This window comes from Spea bombifrons, chromosome 3 (genome assembly GCF_027358695.1).
Source record: "Spea bombifrons isolate aSpeBom1 chromosome 3, aSpeBom1.2.pri, whole genome shotgun sequence".
Taxonomy (NCBI): domain Eukaryota; kingdom Metazoa; phylum Chordata; class Amphibia; order Anura; family Pelobatidae; genus Spea; species Spea bombifrons.
In genome coordinates, this window is record NC_071089.1 from 17,260,893 (window position 1) to 17,272,938 (window position 12,046).

General features: G+C 38.4%; 1 protein-coding gene across 1 annotated transcript; it reads right to left on the reverse strand.

Annotated features, from left to right (window-relative positions):
• Nucleotides 1-225: 225 nt before the first annotated feature.
• On the reverse strand, nucleotides 226-3,575 carry LOC128484693 (molecular chaperone MKKS-like). The gene is made up of 4 exons (XM_053461174.1): nucleotides 2,574-3,575; nucleotides 1,447-1,622; nucleotides 1,053-1,163; nucleotides 226-820 (listed from the first exon to the last, which is right to left on the reverse strand). Exons 1-4 carry the CDS (start codon nucleotides 3,562-3,564, stop codon nucleotides 395-397), a joined length of 1,704 nt encoding a protein of 567 aa, XP_053317149.1. The 5' UTR covers nucleotides 3,565-3,575; the 3' UTR covers nucleotides 226-394.
• Nucleotides 3,576-12,046: the final 8,471 nt, after the last annotated feature.

Genomic DNA, 12,046 nt, shown 5'->3' on the forward strand with positions numbered 1-12,046 from the left:
TTGTGCGCAGAAGATGTGTTCAACAGAGCAAATTTTGATGCATGTGATATACTTACCTCCGGTGAGCTGCAGCGCCAGCTACATGAACCCCCATCCACATACGGGGCAAGTGCTCCCACTGATTTCAAATGGAGCACTTCACTTTATCAATTTACCCAAAGAGTACTGTACTATGCATTCATCTTTAGTGGGGTGTCAGGGACACTAAACATTCCCTTTTAACTCTTTATCAAACTGCTGTTTATAAAATATTTTATTTGCATCGTAACACTTTTTACAAAGAACCACCAAAAAGATTGCAGAATGGGTAACATTTATCCCATCCCCTACACATGACAGAATTCACTACAAATATTGCATTTCACAAATTGAAAAGCGAGAAGAAATATCACTATCAATTTTTATCTTCTACAACATATGACAGATCCAAAATCAGTCCAGCTGTGTCAACAGCAACTTGTAAGCCATTACATTTTGCAGCAAAGCAGTCCAAAATGAGCTGGTGTGAAGCCTTTAACAGACATTTATCTCTGGCGATCTCTGGATTAAATGGACTACACTGACTTCCCAACACATTCCATTGCAAATCGTCTCTTCTTCTGTGCATACGGCAACCGCACCGATGTCCTATCTCTGAGGCAGCATCTGGAAGAATCGACCACAAATGACCATCTTGCAGATCCATAAGCATTTCCCCGCCATCGTGTTCCAGACTTTGCGCTACTGACTCTAATGACTTGCAAAAGCAATCAGCCACCATCTTGTATTGTGCCGATGAGCAGTTCAGCTCTTCCAGAAAGGTGGTTGAGATATTGGCGCTCTGTAACAAAGTGAAGAGCATTGTTAAACTACTAAAGTTTATACAGACTTCCCCCCACAGTAATTGGTAAATCTTGTAATATGTTTGCAAACATAACAACCACAAAAAACCCTTTATCATGGCAAAACCATGAATGGACAATATATGCCCATATGACTCTCCTTCTTAAATGCCTTTTCCTTTGCCTGGATACTGTACGAGATCCAGCATGGTTACCTATGCAGACATTTACCTTATACCTGATGAATGCGGACAAATGCGTCTCTGTGCAGCCACCTCCCAGCAGTACCCAAGGTTTCTTTAGAGTCATCTGTAAGATGTGCTGAGCAGCCTGACATGTGGTCTGTAAAGAAGGGGATTTCATTACAAACATAATACCCACATAGTGAAGCACTGCCGATGCAATTAATATATTCCAATTATTTCCCTTTAGGTTTCCCTTTATTATTCCTAGAAATATGATTTTTTATAACCTACATTTAGTTAACCACTTGCATTATGCTTGCTTGTAAAAAGTTTATTATGCAGCAAATTTTGCTAAGCATGTTAAACTTATGTTTAAATACAGTTTTTGTTGAGTAAGGAGAACTGCCTTTTCTAATCCGGTACTACCAACTCTTGCTTACCGTAAGCTCTTTTAACGAAGTCTCGTTTCGGTTGCAAAGCACAATGCTGCTCACAGACGTGTCAGACGGAATGAGATGCACATAATGCTTGCTTCCATGGGACATTTTGCTTAAAGCCCTAAGGCTTCCATAACTAGCAGTAGAAACTGAGCTCAGGGAAGCTATAGGCTTTGCACCTGTAGAACAAATAAAATTGAAATCAAAATGATATATTTTCTCTACTTGGGAAATTATTTTGTAACGCTATCACAATACAACCAGGATTACTTCATATGAAAATTTGACATGAAATATAATTATTGACTGGTAGTGGGAGTCAATCAGAAGTGAATCATACACCAATCCTATACATCCAAACAATGTGAATGTGTTTTTGGACATGACAAGATTAAAAAAACACTGAATACATTTTATTTCACATTTTGTTTTGATGCATAGAGGGATTCATTGGAACCTTCTCTATAAATCGTGGATGATTTCCTGACACTGACTGGCTGATTTGAGCAGCCAAATCAGTGGTTCCAAAAACAGGACCATGGAGGAGGCACTGCACTGTAGCTTTGGAGCTGCATCTTCTACGAAAGGTGCTATCTGTGCAAGAACAGCATACGGAGGCCATTGGACCTACTGGTTATGTCCCTTTTGTGAACAATAAGCAGTGCTCTTTAGTGTGCCACCACTCGCGTGAATACACACAGCCATGAACGTCTAGCTAGGAGAGGTAAAAGCATAGAAAGTGTTGATAGGTCTGCTTTTTCGGCTACTGGGAGAATGTGGTGAACCTCAGCTGATACATTGTTTCTGAAAATGTATCCAGCACTGATATTTTAGTATCCCCATTTACTCCAGTGTCCTATGCATCAAATTGGATTGAATAAATATATATACGAAATCAGACCAGTCAGGCAGGGCATTGTTTTCCCAAGTGTTTTAGAAATCCAAAGAACAGACTTGGTGTAACCAATCAACCTACCACTGGCTAAATAAGAATGGCTGGCATGTAATCTGGCAAAAAGTAAGTTGTTAAGCAAGATATATGCTATACCTAAATGTGAATTTTCTGATTTAATTAAGCTTTTTATCTACACATGAATCATCATTACATTTATGAAACATGGTAACAGTACCTGTCATTTGGCTCAGAGGCTCCATCAGAGCTGCCCCTACTCTCTCCAAGGCGAGGATATTCTGTTTTTTCAAGAACTGCTTGAGGGATGGATGTATTACTTTTTGGCACACAAGGACATTTACTTGGTCACTGACCAAACGTTTTCCTAAAACATGCAGCTGATCCAACATAATACTTTCGGGATTTACATCACTTGCCAAGCAAAGGTTTCCTTCACCAGTATCAGAAAAGTCACCCGATAAGGAGACAGAAAACATAGCCAGCTTAATATCCGTAGAGGGTAATCCAGTGGAAGGGTCAAGTCTCCTCCAACAAAACTCAGGCATTTCAATAAGGAGGCCGGGCACTACAGAAGACTCCATAACACTCCGGCCTTCAACATGGACAATAACACTTTTTCCTATAGTAACGCTGGCTCCTTTTCCATTTGGGATTGATAAGAGGAAGGCTTGGACAATCAATGTGCTCACATACTCTGCTTCTTTGATGGTGAGCATGCAAGCAGGTTTGCTAGAAAGCACAGTATATGTTATCTGTAGCAAGGACTGGCTGCTGCCAAAATCGGCAGTCACCCTACACATACATCCATCAGAATTCAGATAATCAATACACATGGCCAAGAGACTTCCACTTATTTTAATCACAGTGTGGGGTGGGATGTTTAAACTAAGATACTTGTCAATCAGATTACAGCAAAGGATTGCAGTAAAGAGACCACAGTCACTAAAAGAGGATATATGATTACGGACAGAAGCCACTAAAAGCCTCAAGGCTGGGTGGGTGACAGAAAAGTTTCCAAGTAAGGTAGAGGACAGCGACGTTGTAAGAACACAGCCTCCTTTACCATTGTGTACCTGTTTGAGTCGACCAGAAGGGCCATAGCATGACATGACAATTCCTTGTAAAACACTCAGGGACTGCCTGATCGATTGACTGCTCAAAGGTCCAGTTGTACACAGAGACTGCGTCTTAGCTTCCAGTCTTGACATTATTCCACTTTAAAAAGATACAAACTCAGCCTGCACTTTGTTTATTCCATTTATTGGGATCACATGAAATGATTGTGTTTGGACAAACCACCAGGTTAGGACGTGACAAGTATCACAAGTAGCAGTGGATTTAGGTTAATTATTCTTTATTTAATAACAGAGAAAATTAAGCCATTGGAGACCGGTGCTGTCATTGATTGTTTTTAGAGTCTTTCAGCTCTAAGGTGGATTTGGCTGAACTTTTTGCCAGCTTTTGAATAAAATATGTCCCAAAGTGAATGCCTAAAAAGGATACTCCAGCCACTAACAACCAGTTCTTTCTCAACCACGTGCTATTTTTCATTGTTGATTCTTTATGTAGAAAATACACGAAACCTGAAAAACAGAAGCAAATTGTTTATCAATTAAAAAAATAGATTACTTTCAAAATGATTTTAAAGATTAGGCAAGATGAGCAATCACGGTTGTCCACCTGTTACTAAACTAGTCCTCGCCATAAAGGCTGAGCAGGAAAGGACTTGTGGACATGTTACTCACACGCATGAATCATGAAAACACGCAGAATGCACATTTTAGAGTACTGAAAAAAGTGGATATCATGTATAATATATTTATAGAATTTACAAGCCAATCCAGATTCTTCCAACCACATACAGTGGTGTTAAGAAGCTCACATAGCGGAATGCATTTACCAAACCTCTACGTTGATATAAAAAGAAAAATTGAGTAAATAGAATGAAAGTAGTATAATATATACACACACATCAAGCAGATACAAGTACGGACAAATGTAAGAGGCATTTAGGAACTAGACACAATCTTAGAAGCCAGGTTTCATTCTTATTAGTTAAGTAGCCAAAAATAAAATATATTAATGGACCACCATATAAACAGGTGGCAGCAGTAAAGTGGTCGTAGACTTCCTTAGATTTGTCCACCCTGGATTATATTACAGAAAACAGAAATTAACATAATTTTCAGATTTAAAAGGACAGAAGGAAGTTTCTGAGCATTCATAAGTTCTTAAAAGGGTAAGTTTAATGCAATCCCACTTCACACTAGACAGCCAAGCCTTTAAGGTTGTAAGTTTTAAAAAGGTCTGCGTAAAGAAACATACCTACAGTTTACTCAGTAGACAACTATTTGGCCTTTTTCTCTGCATCTTTGTCGAGAACATATCCAACAATGCCTGGTTCTGGGACATTGTTATCTTGTTCGGGGTGGAAGATTGGGCTTGATTTAATGTTGTACCAACCCCAATGTACCAGTCCAAGAGCAGTTCCCATTACAATCAAAACCTTGTAGTTCTTCCATATGTTTCTCAGTCCCATACCTCTGGTAACAATCTACACAAAAGAAAAAAGCTGCTATAAATCACAAGTCCATACACAACATGCTATTACAATCACAAGCCATATTCCACATGCTGTAAATCATGCTGCCCAACAGGACTTAAACGGTAACAAAGCCTAACTACAACACAAAGATTTATATGCACTTAACATTTTAGAGGTCACATCCCCTCTCCTTGCTAATGTAAAAGTGAATTATTTCCTTTTAGAGGCAAACGGGAGAAAAACATAAAAACATGCAAAAGTTGGTATCCGATAAAAAAAAAAATATCACGCATATAGATTGAATACTATGGTGGTAATATTTCCCAAAATACAATAATAAATACTTAAATGTTTAAAAAATATGTGTTTATGTTTTGCAGATTTCTGAAAAGGATATTGCTTTGAGAAATAAATTAATGTTTCAAACCAGCTGATCTAGCTGTCATTAAAAAGACTGCAGGTAATTAAACAAAGTAGACGAAGCACATAGCGATATCCAGAACTGCAATCCATCACTGCTTAGATCATAGATAGATATACAGATACCACAACATGGAAGTTTAATGACATTAAAAAGATTGTCCTTACAAACATGCGCCAATTCCAAAATATCAAGACATAATTTATAGGTAATGATAAGAAACCTAAGATCCATAAATGCCAACACAAAAAGCACCCAGTTTCCAAAAACAAAACCTTTTTTTTTTCATAACCCCCCCTCCAAGAAAAAAACTAGTTACTAAGGTAGCAAGAAAATGATTCTTCAACCAGAAACTAGCCAGACAAAGCATTGGAAAAAAAGAGTGCAAAAGTCAATACAAGAAGAAACCAAACCGAGTTTGTAAATTGGTCACAATACTCCTCCTTCAACCAAGGACAGTTATGGAACACGCCAGAGCTGCATTTAAACATCAGTAACCAACATAATGGATTTTTTGGCCAAGTCCCCATTAGCAAGACCATCTGGTAGCGTTAATCGCTGGACCTGATAAACAATGAGCCACCTCCAAACACCAAACATGAATGCAAATGGCACACAAGTCCTGCTGTAACAAATTGCCTTTTTGCTTATCGGCACTAATGCTATTAGATGTGCCAATGATATAGAAATATCAAACAACAGCCGAATACCTTTAAAAGGCCACAACATTCATCACAAAGTTATTCCCAATATGCCAGGACAGTACAGAACTATATAAACTCATTACAGAGGATAGCTAAATATGAGGTATTCTTGGGAAGAGGGGGGTACACTTTGATGAAAACAATGTAGATGACGTGTCCCTTAAATGGTAAGTCCCAAGGGAAGAATAAATATTTTTTTTTTTTATTTTAGCCTTAAATACAGTATCGAATACAATAGACTGATTATTAACCTCTTCATGCTTAAGGATTTTTCATTAACCTAAGGAACAAAATATTGTCGTCATTTCTAAAACCATAAATATACAAAACAGAATGTTTGTTGGAAATAGCTGAACAAGAAAAACCCATATACTAAATTTTGCTTATACTGTAAGTACTACAACTGGCCCAATTATTGTTCGGCAGAATCTCCCGATAACAGTCATTTTTTTAAGTTCCAGAGGGTCACATCCATGGTGTTTGGGGTAGTGATTTACTAAATATGTTTTTACTCGTATTAGAAAGAATTTGCAGAATGGCTCGAGATCCCTTTTGGGGGGTCTCTCATTTTTGATGCCAGTGATGTCATGGTGTAGCTTAGCTTTAAGCAAACTTGTTGTACAAGACTTAGAAAACTGGTGATAAATACACAATCTTTTTTGAGGCAGATTCTTCTGAAATTACAATTTCAATCTAGTTTCCCATTTATAATGTTTTAAATTACACTCGCACTGAGTTGATAAGAGAACAACACACATCTATTGTTATTTATAACAGTTGGTAACTGTGTGACTATAACTCAGACCAAAGTCTGTGGACACAAGCCGTGACCTCCCACTCCACTATACATTATAGTTTAATGACCCCCAACAATTACATGCAATAAGGCCTATTTTGGCGCTATCTCTATATATATATATATATATACACACACACACACACACACCTGTGCAAAATTGTATTTATTTCTTAACATACACTACTGTTCAAACATGTATGGTCAATTAACTTATTTTTATGCACAGAATTTGCTTTTCTTTCAAAAACAACATCGAATGGATCAGAAATACAGCACAGATGATGTTAATGTTGTACATGACTATTGTAGCTGGAAACAGCTGATTTTTAAATGAATATCTTTATCACTCCTGTGTTCCAATGAAATGTTGTGTTTGCTAAGCCAAGTTTTAGTTTAAAAGGCTAATTGATCATTAAAAAAAAACCTTTTGTAATTATATTAGAGATAAAAATGTCCTTGTTTTTTCTATAAAAACAGCTAAGTGACCCCCAAACTTCTGAACCTGTTTTCTCCTTGACCAGTAGCGGCTTTCCTGATGTATACAGACTACCATACATAAAGCATAACATACATACATACATAAATCTCACGTAGAAAGCTTTATTACCTGGTTATAGAATAATATTGAAAGCGTCCTGCAGCTGTACAGAAGGATTTATCCTGGAAAGATGCAAAATAATATAATTAGACTGCTGAAGTTATGAATCAATTCATTCCAAAAAATAAGTATTAGCAGTTAGTCCCTGTGGTACAGTAGTTTCTATAAGAGTGGAACTTCAGCACATCGACTTCATTATACATTATGCAGGGCATTCAAGATATCTTCAAAGTATTTCTGTACCAGTGTTGGCCCTTCATAATGAATAGTGAGAGTTAAAACCACAGCTCTCCCTTTAGTGAATAAACCTCATTGAGTTGAGTGAATCATGTAGGCCCAACTGCTGTACTAAGATCTGGCCTTGAAGTCTCCTCACACATTGAATTATTCATCAGCCCTCATAATGTATAACAAAACCTGAGGGAATAAGTCAAATCATGTTTGATGAGGGTGCGAAGGGCTCTGTGTCTCTAGAAATAAACTCGTTGGGGTCACAACGACTTGCTAGAACTGATACTAAGCGCACACCCGCTATTTATAATGCGATAATAAACGTTAACTGCCGGCTCACCCGTTAGATCCATATACGAGGACACAAGGTCAATGTAGCGATACACACAGGTTACTCACGCTTGACACCGGCTGGTAACGACCTGACGTCGTCTGCTTCCGGGGTCGTGACGTCATCGCGCCACAGCGCCGTCTTCACAGCGCTGCGTTCCAAATGTGTCACGTGATTGTGATTTTGGCATAGCTAAAGCTTATATAGAAAAATCAGACGCTGCAAATGCTAAAAATAATTTGTTAATAGCTTTTAATAGAACAGCATAGTAAATAGCGGACTCTGCATTAGAAGAAATGAAATTATTTGTCTTGAAACCCCTACCGGCCTGCGATTGCTGTCTTTATGAAGTTTTAATGTTCAAATTAATCTGTGATTAAATGAACAGAATTACACATAATAATAGGCAAAGTGAAATGGGTATTTTGCCTCTGTGAGGACACCGTAGGTGAGCGTCCATATTTTATTAGGGCAAGATTTCCCGGAGCGGTGGAACCGCACTGCCCTTACAAGGTAGCCATTTCCTTTTAGGTGGTGTACAGTGTTAATTCCATGATGAGTGAGACAAGGGTCTGACAGAGATTTAATGCAGTTTCACCCAAGGTAAAATAAACAATAAAACCCCAAGCCCTTTCTTTACGCAGTTGGTGCTGCGTGGTTTCACTAGTGTTTTTGTTGGCGGTTTTTTTTTTTGGGGGGGGGGGGGGGGTGACTGTGTGTTAAGAGCGGACGTAATATTTCAAACTGCGCGCCTTTTTTTAAATACAACACTGACGAAGAGTGTGGTTGTTGCGGCTCGGGTTATCTCCTCAGAACAGATGAGAGATGGGAGTGCTGTTAGTGGTAATTCATGGTGATTTATTGTAAAGCATCTGTGAAATAACAATAGAAACATTATGAACCGAGTCCTTAAAATACACTTTTACCCACCTTTTTTTTTTATTGGTTTCAATGCTTTGCTTTAAAGCTTTTGGTTAAAAAAAGTGGCAATACCTGAAACATACACCCTTAACATTCAAATGATGCTCAGGGAACTGGGCTTTTACTTTGTGGCATTGATTTCTATACATGCAGGTGACTAAAAGCCTGTGATAACACCTCATTTACAGAAATACTCCTATATTTCAGAAAAAAATTATAAACGCCGTTTTTGCTGTTTGTGTTGACATTTTTGAGACTCTGGGCTGTTGTATCCACCGCTTCTAGGATCGTGAAGTAGGCACGTGATATAAGCACTAGCGGGACTGGTCCTCCTCAACAGGGGCAGTTGGGAGGTATCACATTGTCATCTTGGTTTCAACCCTTTCTTATACTAATGCGCTGGTGTAAATTGGTAGAACCTACAGGTGTTGGATGTAAATTGGGGAGGCGTAGAATAGAATAAGTGGTAAATCTGCATAATCTATATTTGTCCATTAGGGTCCTTTGTGGGTGAAATATGCCAAACCCTGTGAACCATATTCACTAAGCTGCGTTCAGGTGATATGAAATGTTGCACTTGCTAGGCATTACTGATCTCCTACAGAAGGGCTAATGCTATTATCCCATTAATGACTGATGACGTGCCGCTAAATGAGCTTTCTTCACTCAAACAGTGTTCCAGCAACATCAAACACTGTTCCCGGGGGGGCACTTGTGATCCCTCCCCAGAGCATCCACGTGGCCCTATACAATATGGCGACATTCAGCAACACCAAAACCCACCCCAGGACGCCATGTGATTGCTCCAGAGTAACCACAAGCACCATAGTGAGAGCTGTTGCCCCTTGCAAGATGCTGGTGCCCATTAAAACATAAATGTGATCTGTTAGCCTCCAAGTAATCTGACTAAACCTAAGCATGGTTGGTATCGCTGTACGCAGGTTGGGGTGTATGATAGTGACATATCCCGGGAGCTACTGAACTACTTGTGCAAAAAAACACACCAACAAAAGTTACTACCGCAAATTTTGATAAAGGCTGTTGGTAGAATGAGTGCGTGGAAAGTGTTCAAATACCAGCACTTCAGATGCCCTGGGGTGCCTAGTTTAAAAAAATATATGGTTTGAAGGGGATAAATTGAATTGGCCAGCTTCAAATATGTCCTTAATAGGACATTGGGGCATTAAAACCATTTCTAAACTCAAGACAGAATCTATTAAGCAGGTTTTTCTTTAGCTTGTGTAGATGAGTCAACCATTATTCAAATAAGTCTTAAAAAGTGTTTTTTTTCTTAATTTTTCACCTTTTTTTGCTATAGTTAATTAGGTGATATGATCAAAATAATGGGATCTAAATAAAGAACTGTACTGAAACAATTTCTGACGTGCGTGGGTACATTACAAGAGGGAAAAGAAAATTACCGCTAAACATGAGTACCGCAGAAATCTTAAAACAGCCTCGTCGCGAAGGGTACACAAAGAAAAAACAGCCTGGTCATTAAGGGGGTTAATGCTGGAATTTGCAAGAAAGGGACTTATTCACTAAATCCAGCTTTCCAGGAGAGTGGAATATTTCACCTACTCGATAATATTTTTGTGCTTTCTCACTGCAAAGAAAAAATGGCTATGACTTAATGGAATAGAAATGGAGAAAAAAAGAACATCTGTTTGTATAATTGCTGCACTTCCCACCATTTACTTAGTGACTTAACTGTTTCAGTGCCAGAAGTCCTAGCAACGCTCCTCTCATGGCTACTGCTGCCAAAATAATTAAACATTTATTCCCAATAGTATTAAGTTGCAAGTAGGAACTAGCAAATGTGCTTATCCTTGGTTTAAAAACACAGAACGTTAATTCACTAATACCTATGCTTTATTTTAATTCAGAAATATATATTCTTCACTGCTTTCTCTGCATAGACATACAGTGATTTTGTTCAGCTGATAAATACATTGCTTTATTGTCCATATCTATTGTGTATGTAATTAGTTTTAGTGCCACCCTGTGGTAGCTATAAGTATAACAGTTTCATTTTCTTCCAGTGCTGCCTACTGACAATCCCATATCCACCAAAACATACCGTATTTCCCCAAGTATAAGACGCACCTTAATTTTGGGGGCTGAAATTTAAAAAAAATATATATTACATTGTTACAGGCCTCAGTATACTCTGTTTAATGTTGGATTTCTGTAATTTTTATTATTTTTAATAAATAATTACTATTTTGAATTCTCAGTCCTTTCTTATAATTGTGCTCACTATTTCATTTATTGAATGTGAAACCTAGCCACATGTATAAAATTAAAATTTGGTAACTTATCACTTAGGGTGGAGAATAACCTCTTTTTAAGACATTACATGGGAGGAAAGGTGTGAACCCATCACAATATAAAGTTATTATCCTGGTTGCCTGGGCATGATATGAGTGTGATTGATGTTAGCTGCTAGCAATTGTTAGCAATCACACTCCTATCATGCTCAGACAGCCAGTACATGCACATCACTTTCGGCCTCCCTGTGCCCCCTACACACGGATCCATGCTAACACACACACACACATATTCATTAATTTACTCCCCCACCTTACCTGAATTGCAGATCTTCTGGTGCCGCTCGCAGACTTCCGTGGTGGCCGCTGTTTCCCCTCTGCCTTGCTCGAACAGGAACAGGAACTGAGCAGAGTCGTGTGATGTGATTTGCATTCACGTGACTCCGCTGGGTTCCTGTGTCGCTGCGACGGATCAAGAGACGCTGCTGAGCAAATCATGTAAGCAGCCGATCCCCTTTCCAGTAAAAAAAATTCAAAAAAAATCTACCATCACTGTATGACGCACCCAATTTTTAGACCCCAAATTTTTCTAAAAAAGGTGTGTCTTATACATGGGGAAATAAGGATATATGGTGTTATAATGTTGCACATGAAGTGATTTTCACCTGCCTTAGAGGTGAGCCCTAGAAATTGGAGGAAATAGAGGAGATGTGATATAATATAGCTCTAAATACTTTAAATGATTAAACAAAGTCTAGGGGGGAGAAATGTTAGACTAACTAGAGGGTCAGAGATTATGATGTAATGTAAGGAAGTTTTACTTTACCAAGAGGGTGGTAGATAAATTGAATAGTTCCTCATCAGAAGTGG

Bases quoted from the DNA above. Each gene is read 5' to 3' on its own strand.
- LOC128484693 (XM_053461174.1), bottom strand. From the start codon at position 3,564: ATGTCAAGACTGGAAGCTAAGACGCAGTCTCTGTGTACAACTGGACCT. The intron at 1,623-2,573 runs GTACTGTTACCA...TTTGTTCTACAG, and splicing joins GCCTCTGAGCCAAATGACAG to GTGCAAAGCCTATAGCTTCC. The intron at 1,164-1,446 runs GTAAGCAAGAGT...CCTTCTTTACAG, and splicing joins CTTCGTTAAAAGAGCTTACG to ACCACATGTCAGGCTGCTCA.